The sequence below is a fragment of the Aspergillus aculeatinus genome (genome assembly GCF_003184765.1).
Source record: "Aspergillus aculeatinus CBS 121060 unplaced genomic scaffold BO66scaffold_15, whole genome shotgun sequence".
Lineage (NCBI taxonomy): Eukaryota > Fungi > Ascomycota > Eurotiomycetes > Eurotiales > Aspergillaceae > Aspergillus > Aspergillus aculeatinus.
In genome coordinates this window covers 16,789-28,138 of record NW_020291484.1, presented here as the reverse complement: position 1 = coordinate 28,138, position 11,350 = coordinate 16,789, and the positions used below count along the sequence as shown (strand labels likewise).

At 55.8% G+C, this 11,350-nt stretch overlaps 5 protein-coding genes across 5 annotated transcripts; 3 read left to right on the top strand and 2 right to left on the bottom strand.

The window, feature by feature from the left end:
* Positions 1-888: 888 nt before the first annotated feature.
* BO66DRAFT_318999 (glycoside hydrolase family 43 protein) lies at positions 889-2,184 on the bottom strand (the record flags this gene model as incomplete). Its single annotated transcript, XM_025643629.1, has 2 exons — positions 889-1,566; positions 1,642-2,184. 2 exons carry the CDS (start codon positions 2,182-2,184, stop codon positions 889-891), a joined length of 1,221 nt encoding a protein of 406 aa, XP_025505481.1.
* Positions 2,185-4,664: 2,480 nt separating this feature from the next.
* On the top strand, positions 4,665-5,803 carry BO66DRAFT_319051 (glycosyltransferase family 32 protein; the record flags this gene model as incomplete). Its single annotated transcript, XM_025643633.1, has 2 exons — positions 4,665-5,718; positions 5,775-5,803. The coding sequence occupies 2 exons, from the start codon at positions 4,665-4,667 to the stop codon at positions 5,801-5,803; spliced, it is 1,083 nt and encodes a 360-aa protein (XP_025505480.1).
* An 814-nt stretch (positions 5,804-6,617) lies between these two features.
* On the top strand, positions 6,618-7,807 carry BO66DRAFT_370755 (pyrroline-5-carboxylate reductase family protein; the record flags this gene model as incomplete). The annotated part of the gene is made up of 2 exons (XM_025645429.1): positions 6,618-6,811; positions 6,867-7,807. The coding sequence occupies exons 1-2, from the start codon at positions 6,763-6,765 to the stop codon at positions 7,805-7,807; spliced, it is 990 nt and encodes a 329-aa protein (XP_025505479.1). The 5' UTR covers positions 6,618-6,762.
* Positions 7,808-7,932: 125 nt separating this feature from the next.
* BO66DRAFT_45686 (uncharacterized protein) lies at positions 7,933-8,832 on the top strand. Its single transcript, XM_025652159.1, has one exon. It carries the CDS (start codon positions 8,143-8,145, stop codon positions 8,617-8,619), a length of 477 nt encoding a protein of 158 aa, XP_025505478.1. The 5' UTR covers positions 7,933-8,142; the 3' UTR covers positions 8,620-8,832.
* Positions 8,833-9,287: 455 nt separating this feature from the next.
* BO66DRAFT_419305 (FAD-linked oxidoreductase) lies at positions 9,288-10,791 on the bottom strand (the record flags this gene model as incomplete). The annotated part of the gene is made up of 2 exons (XM_025649805.1): positions 9,288-10,107; positions 10,166-10,791. The coding sequence occupies 2 exons, from the start codon at positions 10,789-10,791 to the stop codon at positions 9,288-9,290; spliced, it is 1,446 nt and encodes a 481-aa protein (XP_025505477.1).
* Positions 10,792-11,350: the final 559 nt, after the last annotated feature.

Sequence of the window (11,350 nt, the reverse complement as noted above, 5' to 3'; positions counted from 1 at the left end):
CCCCCCACCCCCGTCTTGGCCGCCGAAATGATGACAAACCAATTCGTACTCCGAGGCTACATCACTTGCTCCGCCTGTTCGCCTCCCAAAGGTAACGACGTCGAGCATCTGCCGATGACGAGGGAAAATTCAATAGTAGTTTTCAATCTGATCAAGGCGCGGTACTCACCACCACATCCATAACTAAGAAAATCCTACAGGACCTCAATGACACCCCACCTGCTTCAAGCAACTGGCATCATCTAACAAGACCACCACCCTGACACTGACACAGCATAGAGTCATAGACCACCCGCACTTAATGCAGTGCGATGGCATATGACTCGGCCTGGTTCAGGTGGCATACAGAGTAGATGAACACCCTTCTTCACATTCTTCCAGACCGCACTTACTCAACTATCATTTATCACCCCCTTAACCAGATCCAATCCACGAACCACCCCAGCAGACAGATCATGGCCCGGTGACGAGGAATTTACCCAAAAGCCAAAGTTGTATGGTATCCGGCTGACTCGTGACACGTCGTGTTGCGTCTACAAAATCAAGCCTGGAAATCAGTGAGAACCTGAGAGCTAATCTGAGGGCCATGCAAGTCTGCCAGTTAATTCCTTTTCTTCTTGAGACATGATGTGGAAGGGCATGCATTAGAGACAGTCCGTGATTTAGTATCCTTATATAGTGCTTTGCAGACGGTATTTAATGAATACAGTAAAGAACGTTGATAGAATCGTCAAGACGTCGCTTCGTATCTTCGAGTGTACAGTGACCATGGCTACAGCTTATATACACACCTGCTCTTACATAAGAGCCCTCAGTTCCATGCTGATGATCCATGAATCGTAACACATCACAGGTGATCTGCACAAATGCGCCGGCCGTCCTTCCGAACTAAAGTGAAGCAGGGGTAATGGTCGAATTGGCATGAATCGCAATAGCGGCCGCATGCAAACACCGCAACTTGCCACAGTTCGCATGAAACACGATCCGCGTGCCGTCCCGCGAAACGGTTGCGCCACCGGGCGACTTGAGCCCGAAGTCGCCGGTCTTGAACAGCGCCCGGTCCGCGCGGGTGTAGGGCCCCTTCAGCGACGTGGCGTAGGCGTACTTGACGTCGTACTTCGGGGAGGTGAAGCAGTGGGAGGAGAAGAACAGGTAGTAGATGCCCTGGGCGGTGCGCAGGAGGTTGGGCGCCTCGACCAGCGGGCCGTCGCTCTTGTCGTTCTGGAGGATCTGGACCGGGGCGCCGACGGGGGTCACGCCGTCGGCCTCGAGCTCCTGCAGGAGGATGGGGACGGGCAGCACGGGCTTCTTGCCGTTGTTGCAGTCGCCGCCGTGGCCGATGCTGTTGGCGTCCGCCTTGTAGACGACGTAGAGCTTGCCGTCGGCGTCGCGGAAGGGCGACGGGTCGATCGCGCCGCCTTGGTCGCGCGGGCAGGCCAGCGGTTTGCGCTGCGGCACGTAGGGGCCCAGCGGGTTCGTGCCGTTGGTGACGGCGACGCCGACGCAGTGGTGATAGAGCCAATCTTTGAGTTCGCCGGAGTAGTAGAGGACGTATCGTCCGTCGTCCTGAGTTCACGTCCGGTTAGTAAGTTGCTGGGGGCTTGGGTGTTGGGGGATGGTGGCAGTAGATGTGGTACGTACGCGCTGGATCACGTCCGGGGCGTAGTGATTGATGTCTGTCTCCCAGCCACTCAACGAGGGCATGGCATCGTGGCCGTCGAGCAGCTTCCACGAGCTGAAGTCCCTCGACGTCGCGACGGGTACATGAGGCACTTCGGAGTTGTTCTTGACTGCATTGGTGCCGTAGGTATACCAGGTGCTGTTCACATGGAGTAGCCCAGGATCTGGAAAGTCCGAGAGGACCTGAATCGGTTGGTTTGCTGCGTTGTGATAGCTGGGATCATCATGGGATTTGTTCCTCTTCACCAAGACTATGGGAACCGTGATGGCGATGACGATTATCGCCAACGCGAAGAAGGCTAAGATCGACACTGTCAGGATCTTACCCCGCGTCCAGGGTCTCGGGCCCCTGGCGGAGGAATCTGACGACGATGCACTGTCGGGTGACTTCAGTACAGATATACCCTTCTCTGCACCGGATTCAGGCTGTGTAGATCGGGAGCTTGGCTCTGCGGGCGCCCCTAACAGGCTCCAGATCCCTCTCGTTCTCTGTTGTGTCTCCATTTCCGCCTATGTTTCTCACCATGCCCCGGCTAGCCGGAGGGTATGATCGATCGTACCAGGGTACCATTCATGTGCGTATGCAACGGTAGCTGAACCAGATACTGCTATTCAGGTTTATAGCACACTCAGATGGAGCTTTAATTAGAAAAGACTACGGTGTTTCGCAACGCGGGGTCCCGTTTCAGACAGAGAATCGCAGCGCTGATGGTAATCTAAGGCAAGCACGCAAATTGGCGTCAGCATAGCGAAAGGAACTGGCTGACCATTTCCAAGACGTCAGTTGGCCGGATTGAACAGCCACTTCTGGACCCCGGGATCTTCTCGGTAGTACTTCATATTAGCCAGTCGTCTCTTGCCGCCGCGGGCTAAGCATCCGCTTTGACTCAAGGGATGAGCGCATTGATTAGATCAGCCGCCACCGGGATCATGATGAGGTCTTTTCTTTTGTATAAGGAATTTGTGCCTGGGAGCATGTGCATGTTGACTACTGAAGTATAGGCCAGCCATTGCTGGACCATTGCTAACGCTCAATGGACCATTGTCCTTGAATCGGCGCTGAGCTGACTGTATTCGCGTTTACAGCCAGCTCAGGTGTAGAGACAATCACACTCGGAGCATGTGTTGAGAGCAAAGGACATTTGGACATAGCACAGAGTGTCTTGTGCTCAAGGTCAATGACGTTGTGGAATGACGCTGATCAGGTACCGTAGCATTCAAGCAACCATGATCGAGAGGTTCTCATCCAGGGTTGACTTTCCCGTGTTGTTCATTATCTTTCATTCATGAGATCTGGTAAGAGACTTTTCCGTGGTTACAGCCTGTGTACCGCTTTCAGTAACTATCGGGTCGGATAGCTTTCATCAGCCACTCTCAGGTCGAGAATGCTCCCACGTGTATTGTAAGGAGCGGTATTGTCCCGTAATTTCAACTGTAGATCGAAAGGCTCGAGATAAGGCCTGTGGCAATCTGAGACTCGAGACGGTAAGAGAAGGACAAGCGTCTTGACGAGATTCCTTATTAAGCATTGCGGTGATTGAGCCATGTTCAATTTGTCAATTGCCCGTGAGTTGGTGATTGTGAATAGGAGATTGTGGATGGAGGAAATACCGAGCACATGAAGCGGGAAGAAGGGGGAAGAGGAAGCGGGAGTGACAGCCAGCAATCACACACTCAGACATACTCCGGAGTACACCAGCTGCAGCTGAAGGCTTGTTTCCTTTACAGCCGAAGGGCAGGGCCAGACAAGCGCCGAAGCCAAGTCGGATCCATGACGCGGCTTGCTGGAGGGTGACGCAACCCCTTCCCGTATGCCTTCCACCACGTTCAATGCGACCGGGGATATTCTTGTCACTATCGGATCTTGGACGTTCCATAGTTGATCATCGTCAGGACTGAAGATATCCCCCCGTTGATTCAAACCCCGAGCGTAACCTTAAAATGTGGTCTGGAGTCTGGAGCCTCTGGACATCCGACAGACAGCCTTGCGATCGCAGGTGGATCTGAGGGTAGGGCCGAAAACGGCGGTGCAAACCAATTGTGCTGTGGGGAAACAAGGAGAAACAGGAGAAACAGGAGAGTGTTGCAACCTCAAACTGCTCGATAGTCAGGTACACCCGACGACTTGACCTGTTCCATGAATAAATCACGGTAGAATAGTTTTACTCGAGTAGTTCGTGGGAGAGAACGAGAGGGACGATCATCTTCCCGTTGCAGGCAGGCAGAAGTCGATTAGTAGCACCAAGGTTGAGGTTGAGGTTGAGGTTGCAGGCACTTATCTTTTCCCCCTATGGGCTTGGATTGCCTTGTGAAAAGACACGAAGACAAAAGGAAGACATACCTATAAGAAGCTACCAAGAGCCAGCTGGCCGCGTCTCTGGTGCATGGGATGTGCCGATGCCTGGATGTACTCAAGTTATGTGTAGGAATGTTGATCGGGAAGAATTGACAATTTGACGCCACCAAAAAGGCCGTCGTCACTCCCGAATCCGCGGGCTCCACCGACCAACACCAAACAACTTAACTCCCCCCCTCTTCAAACATTGAATCAATTCTCTTTTATTTTTTCCACGCGCTGGTGTCGTACAACCGACGCCTGTCTGGATTGTCCGGTCTCTTTACAAATATCTTATCTTCTTTCTCGCCCCCATGGCACGGTTGCAAGAGCCCTAGTTCACTCATCGTCTTCAGTCGGCCTTTTCAGCGAACGCGCAATCCATCGCACGGGTCCGTTCTCACGCCTTTCTGACGACGACAGCCCTTTTTGCTGGGACACTTACGGCTTACGGATATGCACAATCGGGGACAGTTCCGTGGAAGAGACACCAATTGACCTTGGACCAAGATTGACGATTGACATTGTCTCGGGGAAGCCTGCGAAAGTGGGAAATAAAAAAAACATCCGGGGAAATTCCTGGAGCTGTCAACGGTAGCCCGGATTTAGCCGACTACAACAACATTACCTTCCCCCTATTTGCGCCACGATGCTCACTTTCCGCAAGTCGCTTTCTGCGGCCTTGTTGCTGATCACCTTCATCGTCTTTTTCCGATCTTCGCATTCCTCCTCGTCCGTGTCGCCGCCGGTGCCCGCCTCCGCCGCGAAGGCCTACGACGATGGCCAAACAACGAATGACCAGCCCCAGGGGCAGAAGCCGGACAGCAATAAGCAACAACCCCTCTCTCCTCCTCCGAGCGCCCCATTGCGCGACCGCTTGCGTTATCACTTTCCCTACGATCTCAACGGCAAATTCCCCGCATACATTTGGCAGACATGGAAGTACACTCCCGAGTCGATGTTTTTCTCGGAGGAACTGCGTGACCCCGAGGCCAGCTGGACCGAGCTTCACCCGGGGTTTGTTCATGAGGTCATTCCCGACGATACCTTGCGACATTTGATCAAGTATCTTTATGGATCAGTGCCGGACGTATACGAGGCCTTTGAATCCATGCCTTTGCCTGTCCTCAAGGCCGACTTCTTCCGGTATCTCATTCTTCTGGCGCGGGGCGGGATCTACAGCGACATTGACACAACGGCTTTGAAGCCCGCGTCGGACTGGCTGCCTTCGGAGCTCGATCTGACGACCGTCGGGGCTGTCGTCGGGATTGAGGCGGATCCAGACCGTCCTGACTGGCACGACTGGTATGCGCGCCGAATCCAGTTCTGCCAGTGGACTATCCAGGCCAAACCGGGCCACCCGATCTTCCGGGACATTGTCACCTACATCACCGAGGAGGCGCTGCGAATGAAGAAGGCGGGAATCTTGAAAGTCGGAAAGATGGATAAGACGATCATGGAGTTCACGGGACCGGGGGCCTGGACCGACGCTGTCTTCCGGTACTTCAATGATCCCGAGTACTTCAACATTGAGCCGGGTTCTACCTTGAATGTCACTTACGAGGACTTTACCAATTTGGAAGGGTACAAGAAGGTGGGGGACGTGGTGGTACTACCTATTACGAGTTTCAGTCCGGGTGTGCACCAGATGAATGCAGGAGATATCGACGACCCGATGGCATTTGTCAAACATAATTTCGGAGGTCAGTTGCGGTTGCTTTTTCGTACCTGTCACTCAGGATGACTAACACTCTGATAGGTACATGGAAGACCGACCCGTCTCTCTAAGTTGGCCCTGCGGATCCATATATTCGACGCGTGCTCGGCGCGGCGCTTGCTGCTCAAGACGATGAACCAGGCGGCTGGGCGCCTGATGCCGACCTGGCGACTGCGTTAGATGCCAGTATTGACTCGGCTATTAGACCGAGAATCGCAAACTCACAAAGAACAGCCATCCAGGCTGAGCTCTTCTCGAGCGGCAACCGAAGCCATGAACATGGCTAATGTACTTTACTCGTTCGAACCTGGCCTGCTCTGTACAACCCGACCAGACAGGATCAACGCCATCGGCCACGATAGGCTCTACCATCATGGCAAAGCCATGAGAAGGACATAGTCTCTACCCTCTTGTACAACTGTTGGCAACACGTACCACGTCATAGACAAGCCAAAAAAACTGGCCATACGGTGAACAAATTGCACCAAACCATACTCGTCACTTTCGACGAACCCAAGTCCTGCTCAGGACAACCATGCTTGATTCTGCGTGTTCATATCACGATTTCCCTTACCTCACGCGATGTTGATTTCCCGTCGTGGGTTTACTGGCTATTCATGTATCTATGTGACTTTTCCCCAACAAACCTATATCTATTTAGTGTTATAATGCCCCACCGGCCTGGGAATGTAATAATATTTTCTTCTACACTTCCTGTTGCAACATACTAGGTAGGTAGCCACAAAAAGTGATGGTTTTGTGCAGCCACTCGGAGTGGCTCCCGGACTGCTCTGGGTCGCTCAGTCAGCAATCTCTGGGCTCGGAGCAGCTCCCGTGAGTAACAACAGCCTCTTAAACCGAACTATATCAAGTATCCACGTATATGGCCCGTACGCTTCGCTTCTCACTCACAATTTTCGCCAGTCCTCATAGCATATAAGCAATTGCACTTAGCGTTGCACAGCTTGTCAATTCGCCGTCGCTTCTATCGCCACAGCACACAACCTCTACATCCAACCACCTCGGAACAATGTCGACCAACCCAACCAGCGAGCAAACGCTCAGTATCATCGGCTGCGGTAAGCCTCTACCCTCCCCTCTTGCTCCTTGAGAGAAAACTAACATCCGACAAAGGAAACATGGGCACAGCCATCCTCAATGGCCTCCTGAAGGCCCAGTCCCAAGCCCAGACCACACCCCCGAGCACCAGCACGACCCCAGCGCTCCCCAAATCCTACATCGCAACCACCCGCAGCGCCACCTCGTCCACCAAACTCACCAACCTGTTCACCCCCTACCTCACGCGCACCGACCCAGACAGCCCCAAGGTAACCATCCTCCACGGACCGAACGCCAACCTCACCGCCATCCAAAAAGCCACCACGATCCTGCTCTGCATCGACCCCGCCGACATCCCCACCTTCTTCGCCGACGCGACCCTCCGCGCCGCCCTCTCCGGCAAATTCCTCATCAGCATCGCCGCAGGCTGGACCCGGTCCGCGCTCTTCAGCCTCGTGCCGGACATCCACGATCTCCAGATCCTCCGCACCCTGCCCAACATGGCCGCGCTCGTGGGGCAGAGCATCACTGCGATCGAGGTGCCCCCTGGCGCCCCTACTGATACCAGCGAGGGCAGAGCCAACCCCACCGAGGCTCACATCACGTTGACGCAAACGATCTTCTCGGCCGTGGGCCAGACGCAGCTCATCCCGCCGGCCCAGATGACCGCCTTCACGGCGGTGGGGGGCTCGACGCCGGCGTTCGTGGCCGTGTTCGCGGACGCGCTGATCGAGGGCGCTGTGGCGATGGGGTTTCCGCGGGGGGATGCGCAGACGACGGTGCTGCAGGCGTTGAGGGGGGCGACGGCGTTGATGCAGGAGGGCGGTCTGCATCCTGCTCTCCTCAGGGATCAGGGGACGTCGCCCGGGGGGTGTACGATGGGCGGGTTGATGGTGTTGGAGGAGCGGGGGTTGAGGGGCACGGTGGCGCGGGGGATGAGGGAGGCGGTTTCGGTGGCGGGGTTGATGGGGAGGCAGGCGGAGGGGGGGGAGGGGTTTGTTAATGGGACGCGGTAGGTGGCTTTGGGCTGAGACAGGGAAAGGGGGGGGTGGGGGGGTTTGTGGTGAGGGTATAATGGCTTGGAGGGGATTGGTGTGGTGTACTGTACTACGCGCGATCCGATCAAGTCATACCATCCCATAACTACCATAGCCCAAATGAGACTGGATTCTCCACTGCAAAGGATCTCCAATCTTCTCACCATCACTAACAGCGTCGACTCCCTCAGAGCGGTAGACCTGTGCCCAGTCACTCCTGCAGCCCAATCCTCGACCTAGAGCAACAAACACAACACCCAATACCTACCTAATCATATCCCACCATCAACAATAAGCCTCCATCCGAGGTCCCTATGCAGCAGCAATCGACCCGTCTCTGTCTCCGCCCGCATCGCCATCATCAGCCCCGACTCAACCACCGCCTCAGCCGCGCCATATCCGCCGAGGGAGCTATATCCAACTCCCGACAGGGTGCCATTGCTATTCCCTCCCACCTTCCATCTACACCCATCCTCCCTCCCTGCAACAACCCAGACTATACACACCCCGTCACCCAACCCTCCTCCTCCCGCTCCACTCCCCCCCCCAAACCTCGCGCGGAACCGCAGCATCCCACACCGCAACCAGCAAGGCCGATGGCCCCTCCGCGCAGATCGGACAAGGCAGCCCCCCCCCCCCCGCCTGAACCCACCTGCATTTCCTCTACTTCTACTCCCATGGGAGGAGGGGGTAGCGAGCGAAGCAGAGCCCGGACCGCAGCCCATCGGCGGTGGCGTAGCGGTGCACTTACTGCGAGGCCTACGGCGCGGCTGGTAGCGGGCTTCCTTTGACTCCGGGTTGAGTTGGAGTGAGTTGGAGTGGCAGATAGATCTCTGCGTGGTTGGGGCGGGCGGCGAGCGGCGAGGGCGTGGTTGTGGGTGTAGGTGGTGGTCGTGGGTTGCGGGTGCTGAATAAGGGTGTTGACCAGTTAGTTATGTGAGGTGTGTAAGTTAGTCGGTATGTGGGTTGGAGGAGGGTCTGGGTTTGGTTAGTTTGTATTCTGGGAGAGATGGGTGGTGGTGGTGGCGGTGGTGGTGGTGTTGAGGCCAACATGATTGCTATCGGGATTGTTTGTGGGGTTCACTGTGTATGTCTTGTTGTATGCATAGGATGGGTTGGTTGTTGGGGCATACTGTGTAGATCTAGACGAGGCACGGAGAGACGGGAGTGTGTGCGGATGCAGACCCGAAGGACGGAGTGGAGAGCGGCTGGACTAACCGCTGTTGCTGGGATCCACTAGTACTAGTATATACCGCTGCGGTACAGCTGCATGACGGAGGGTGTATCCGAGGGTATTGGTGACCGAAGTATACAGACACCAAGTATAACTCCTCCTTCCCCGCATCGATATCTCGTAAGGGCAAACTTATCCCAGGTATGTGGAGACACTCCCGAGTCACAAAAGATAGACAGTCATAATCGTTATTCTCATTCTATTTGATAATATCCGTGTAGATAGCTAAGATCGCCCGAGCCCAGCCCGGATCCTCCGCTTCACCTCCGCCTTGAGCGCCGCGTGCTCAGTCATCGTCCTGGCCACCGCATCGCGATTCTCCGCCGCCCTCCGCAGCAGGAAACTCAGACACTCGCTCATACTGCCCCAGTGCAAGCACTTGTAGACGGCTGGGGGGCGAGCAGCCCCTTGGTTCGCGCCCGTGAGCTGCAGCAGGCCGTAGGTCACCCCGTCCGCCATCCCCATCAGCTGCCCGAACTCGACCTTGCACGTCGGGAGGTTGGCCCGGACGCGCGCCTCGTGCAGGTTGTGCGCCGCCACCGCGCTGTCGATATTGTGCGTCGCCAAGAACAGGTCGGTGGCGGGGAACGGGCAGCTTTGTGTTGCCCCGAACCCCTTGTAGTTCTGCTGCAGGATCCCCCGCACGATCGTGTCGTAGGCCCGGTCAGTGTCCTCCTTCGTGTCGTGGATTAAGTGTCGTGGATCGCTGCTCATGTAGGCGCCGCGGACGAGCTTCAACCCCAGGGTGAAGCCTTCTTCGCTGGCGAGCTTCAGGTGCGCGGCGATCAGTTCCGGGGCGGCTTTGAGGTAGGCTTGGAAGGTGTTGTAGATGACCGCCTTGCCGTGGCGATTGTACTTGCGCATCATGTCCAGGGTCAGGCTATGGATGCCTCCAAGGAAGGCGTGTTGCTCTGCGTCCATCAGCAGCCGGGCTTTCTTCTCCACCACGCGCCGGCACACTTCGTCCAGTGCCTCAACCATCTGGGCGGGGACGGGCTGGCCTGCGGCAAAGGCCTGCGTCACCTTGGGGCCGGCACCAGTGAGTCTGGTCCATTGTTAGTATTTTGTCCAAAATAGCAATGGTCATTTCTAGAAACACTCACTTCGGGGCAAGGAAGTCTCCCGGGCCAAGCATGTCCACCGTGCGGAGGACATCTTCCCTCCACGCTTGGATATGCTCGCAGGTCTCTGTCGATGCAGCCTTCTCCAAGGCCCTCGTATTGGCGAACCGTTGCTTCTCCGTGCGCGAGTCCTGCACCGTCTCCCGCGTGTAGGTCAAGATCACTCCCTTCACTCCCGTGCTCTTGATCTGCTGGATGGTTCGGTGCACCTCGGCTTCCTTCTCTCCCGCACAGAAGTGGTCGTAGAAAGTCTTTCGTAGGAACCAGTAGATGAGTGGGTTTCGTTCCACATCCAGCAGAAGGCTGCGGGACTTGGAGAGAAAGGATAGGATGGATAAGCTGGGCCCTAATAGAAGCGGGTGGGAGGAGACGGTCGTCACCAGGAGGGACCGCAGCAGCACGCCTGTCGGAATGACTGAGTGGGCAGAGGCAGACACTGCGGCCTTCTTGACCTCGGCCGGCGAGTTGGCCACCACGGGGGCAACGCTCTCTCCACTTATGGACGACCGCGTGGAGACATATCGCTGATGTCGGAGGGCCAGAGGAGCTCGGAATGCGGCAATGCCTGTGGTGCCTAGGCCGGAGGTTGCCCTTAAGGAGGCAGACATTGCTTGAGATAGTCAATGATGGTAGAGAGGACTGATGATGCGAAGACTGACTCTTTCTCATGCCACAGCCATCTTTATAGCCCTCTTGTAGGGTTTGCGGGGTACATGATATGCTTGCAGCGACTAGGACTGATAAGGACGGGGGGGTGATAATCTCAATTCCATTTATTGCTCAGCTATCAGACCCCGTGTGCGAGGCCTTGCTGCACGTTGAGCGGCGGGGTGTCTCATCCATGTCCAGACAGGCACTGACCACTCGTGGCATGCCCCGGATCGACCGTACTGGAGAGCAGTTTGATACGGTACGGCATTGAAACACGTCCCAGCTGCAGGGTTATCATCGGAGGAAGAGCCGATGGGCAGGCAACTACTGATTAGGATTCGGCGCTGCAACCCGTCAGTGGGAGCTTGAGGGGTAGAACCAAGGGGTTTCTGTTGGGAAGTACAATAGCCCCAGGTAGTAGTGAGTACTAGAGTATCGGATATTAGAGATCAGAAAGGCTTGGTTGAAGTATCGCAGTCATGGCCATATGAAATCGACGCGGTTGCTCAGACGAGC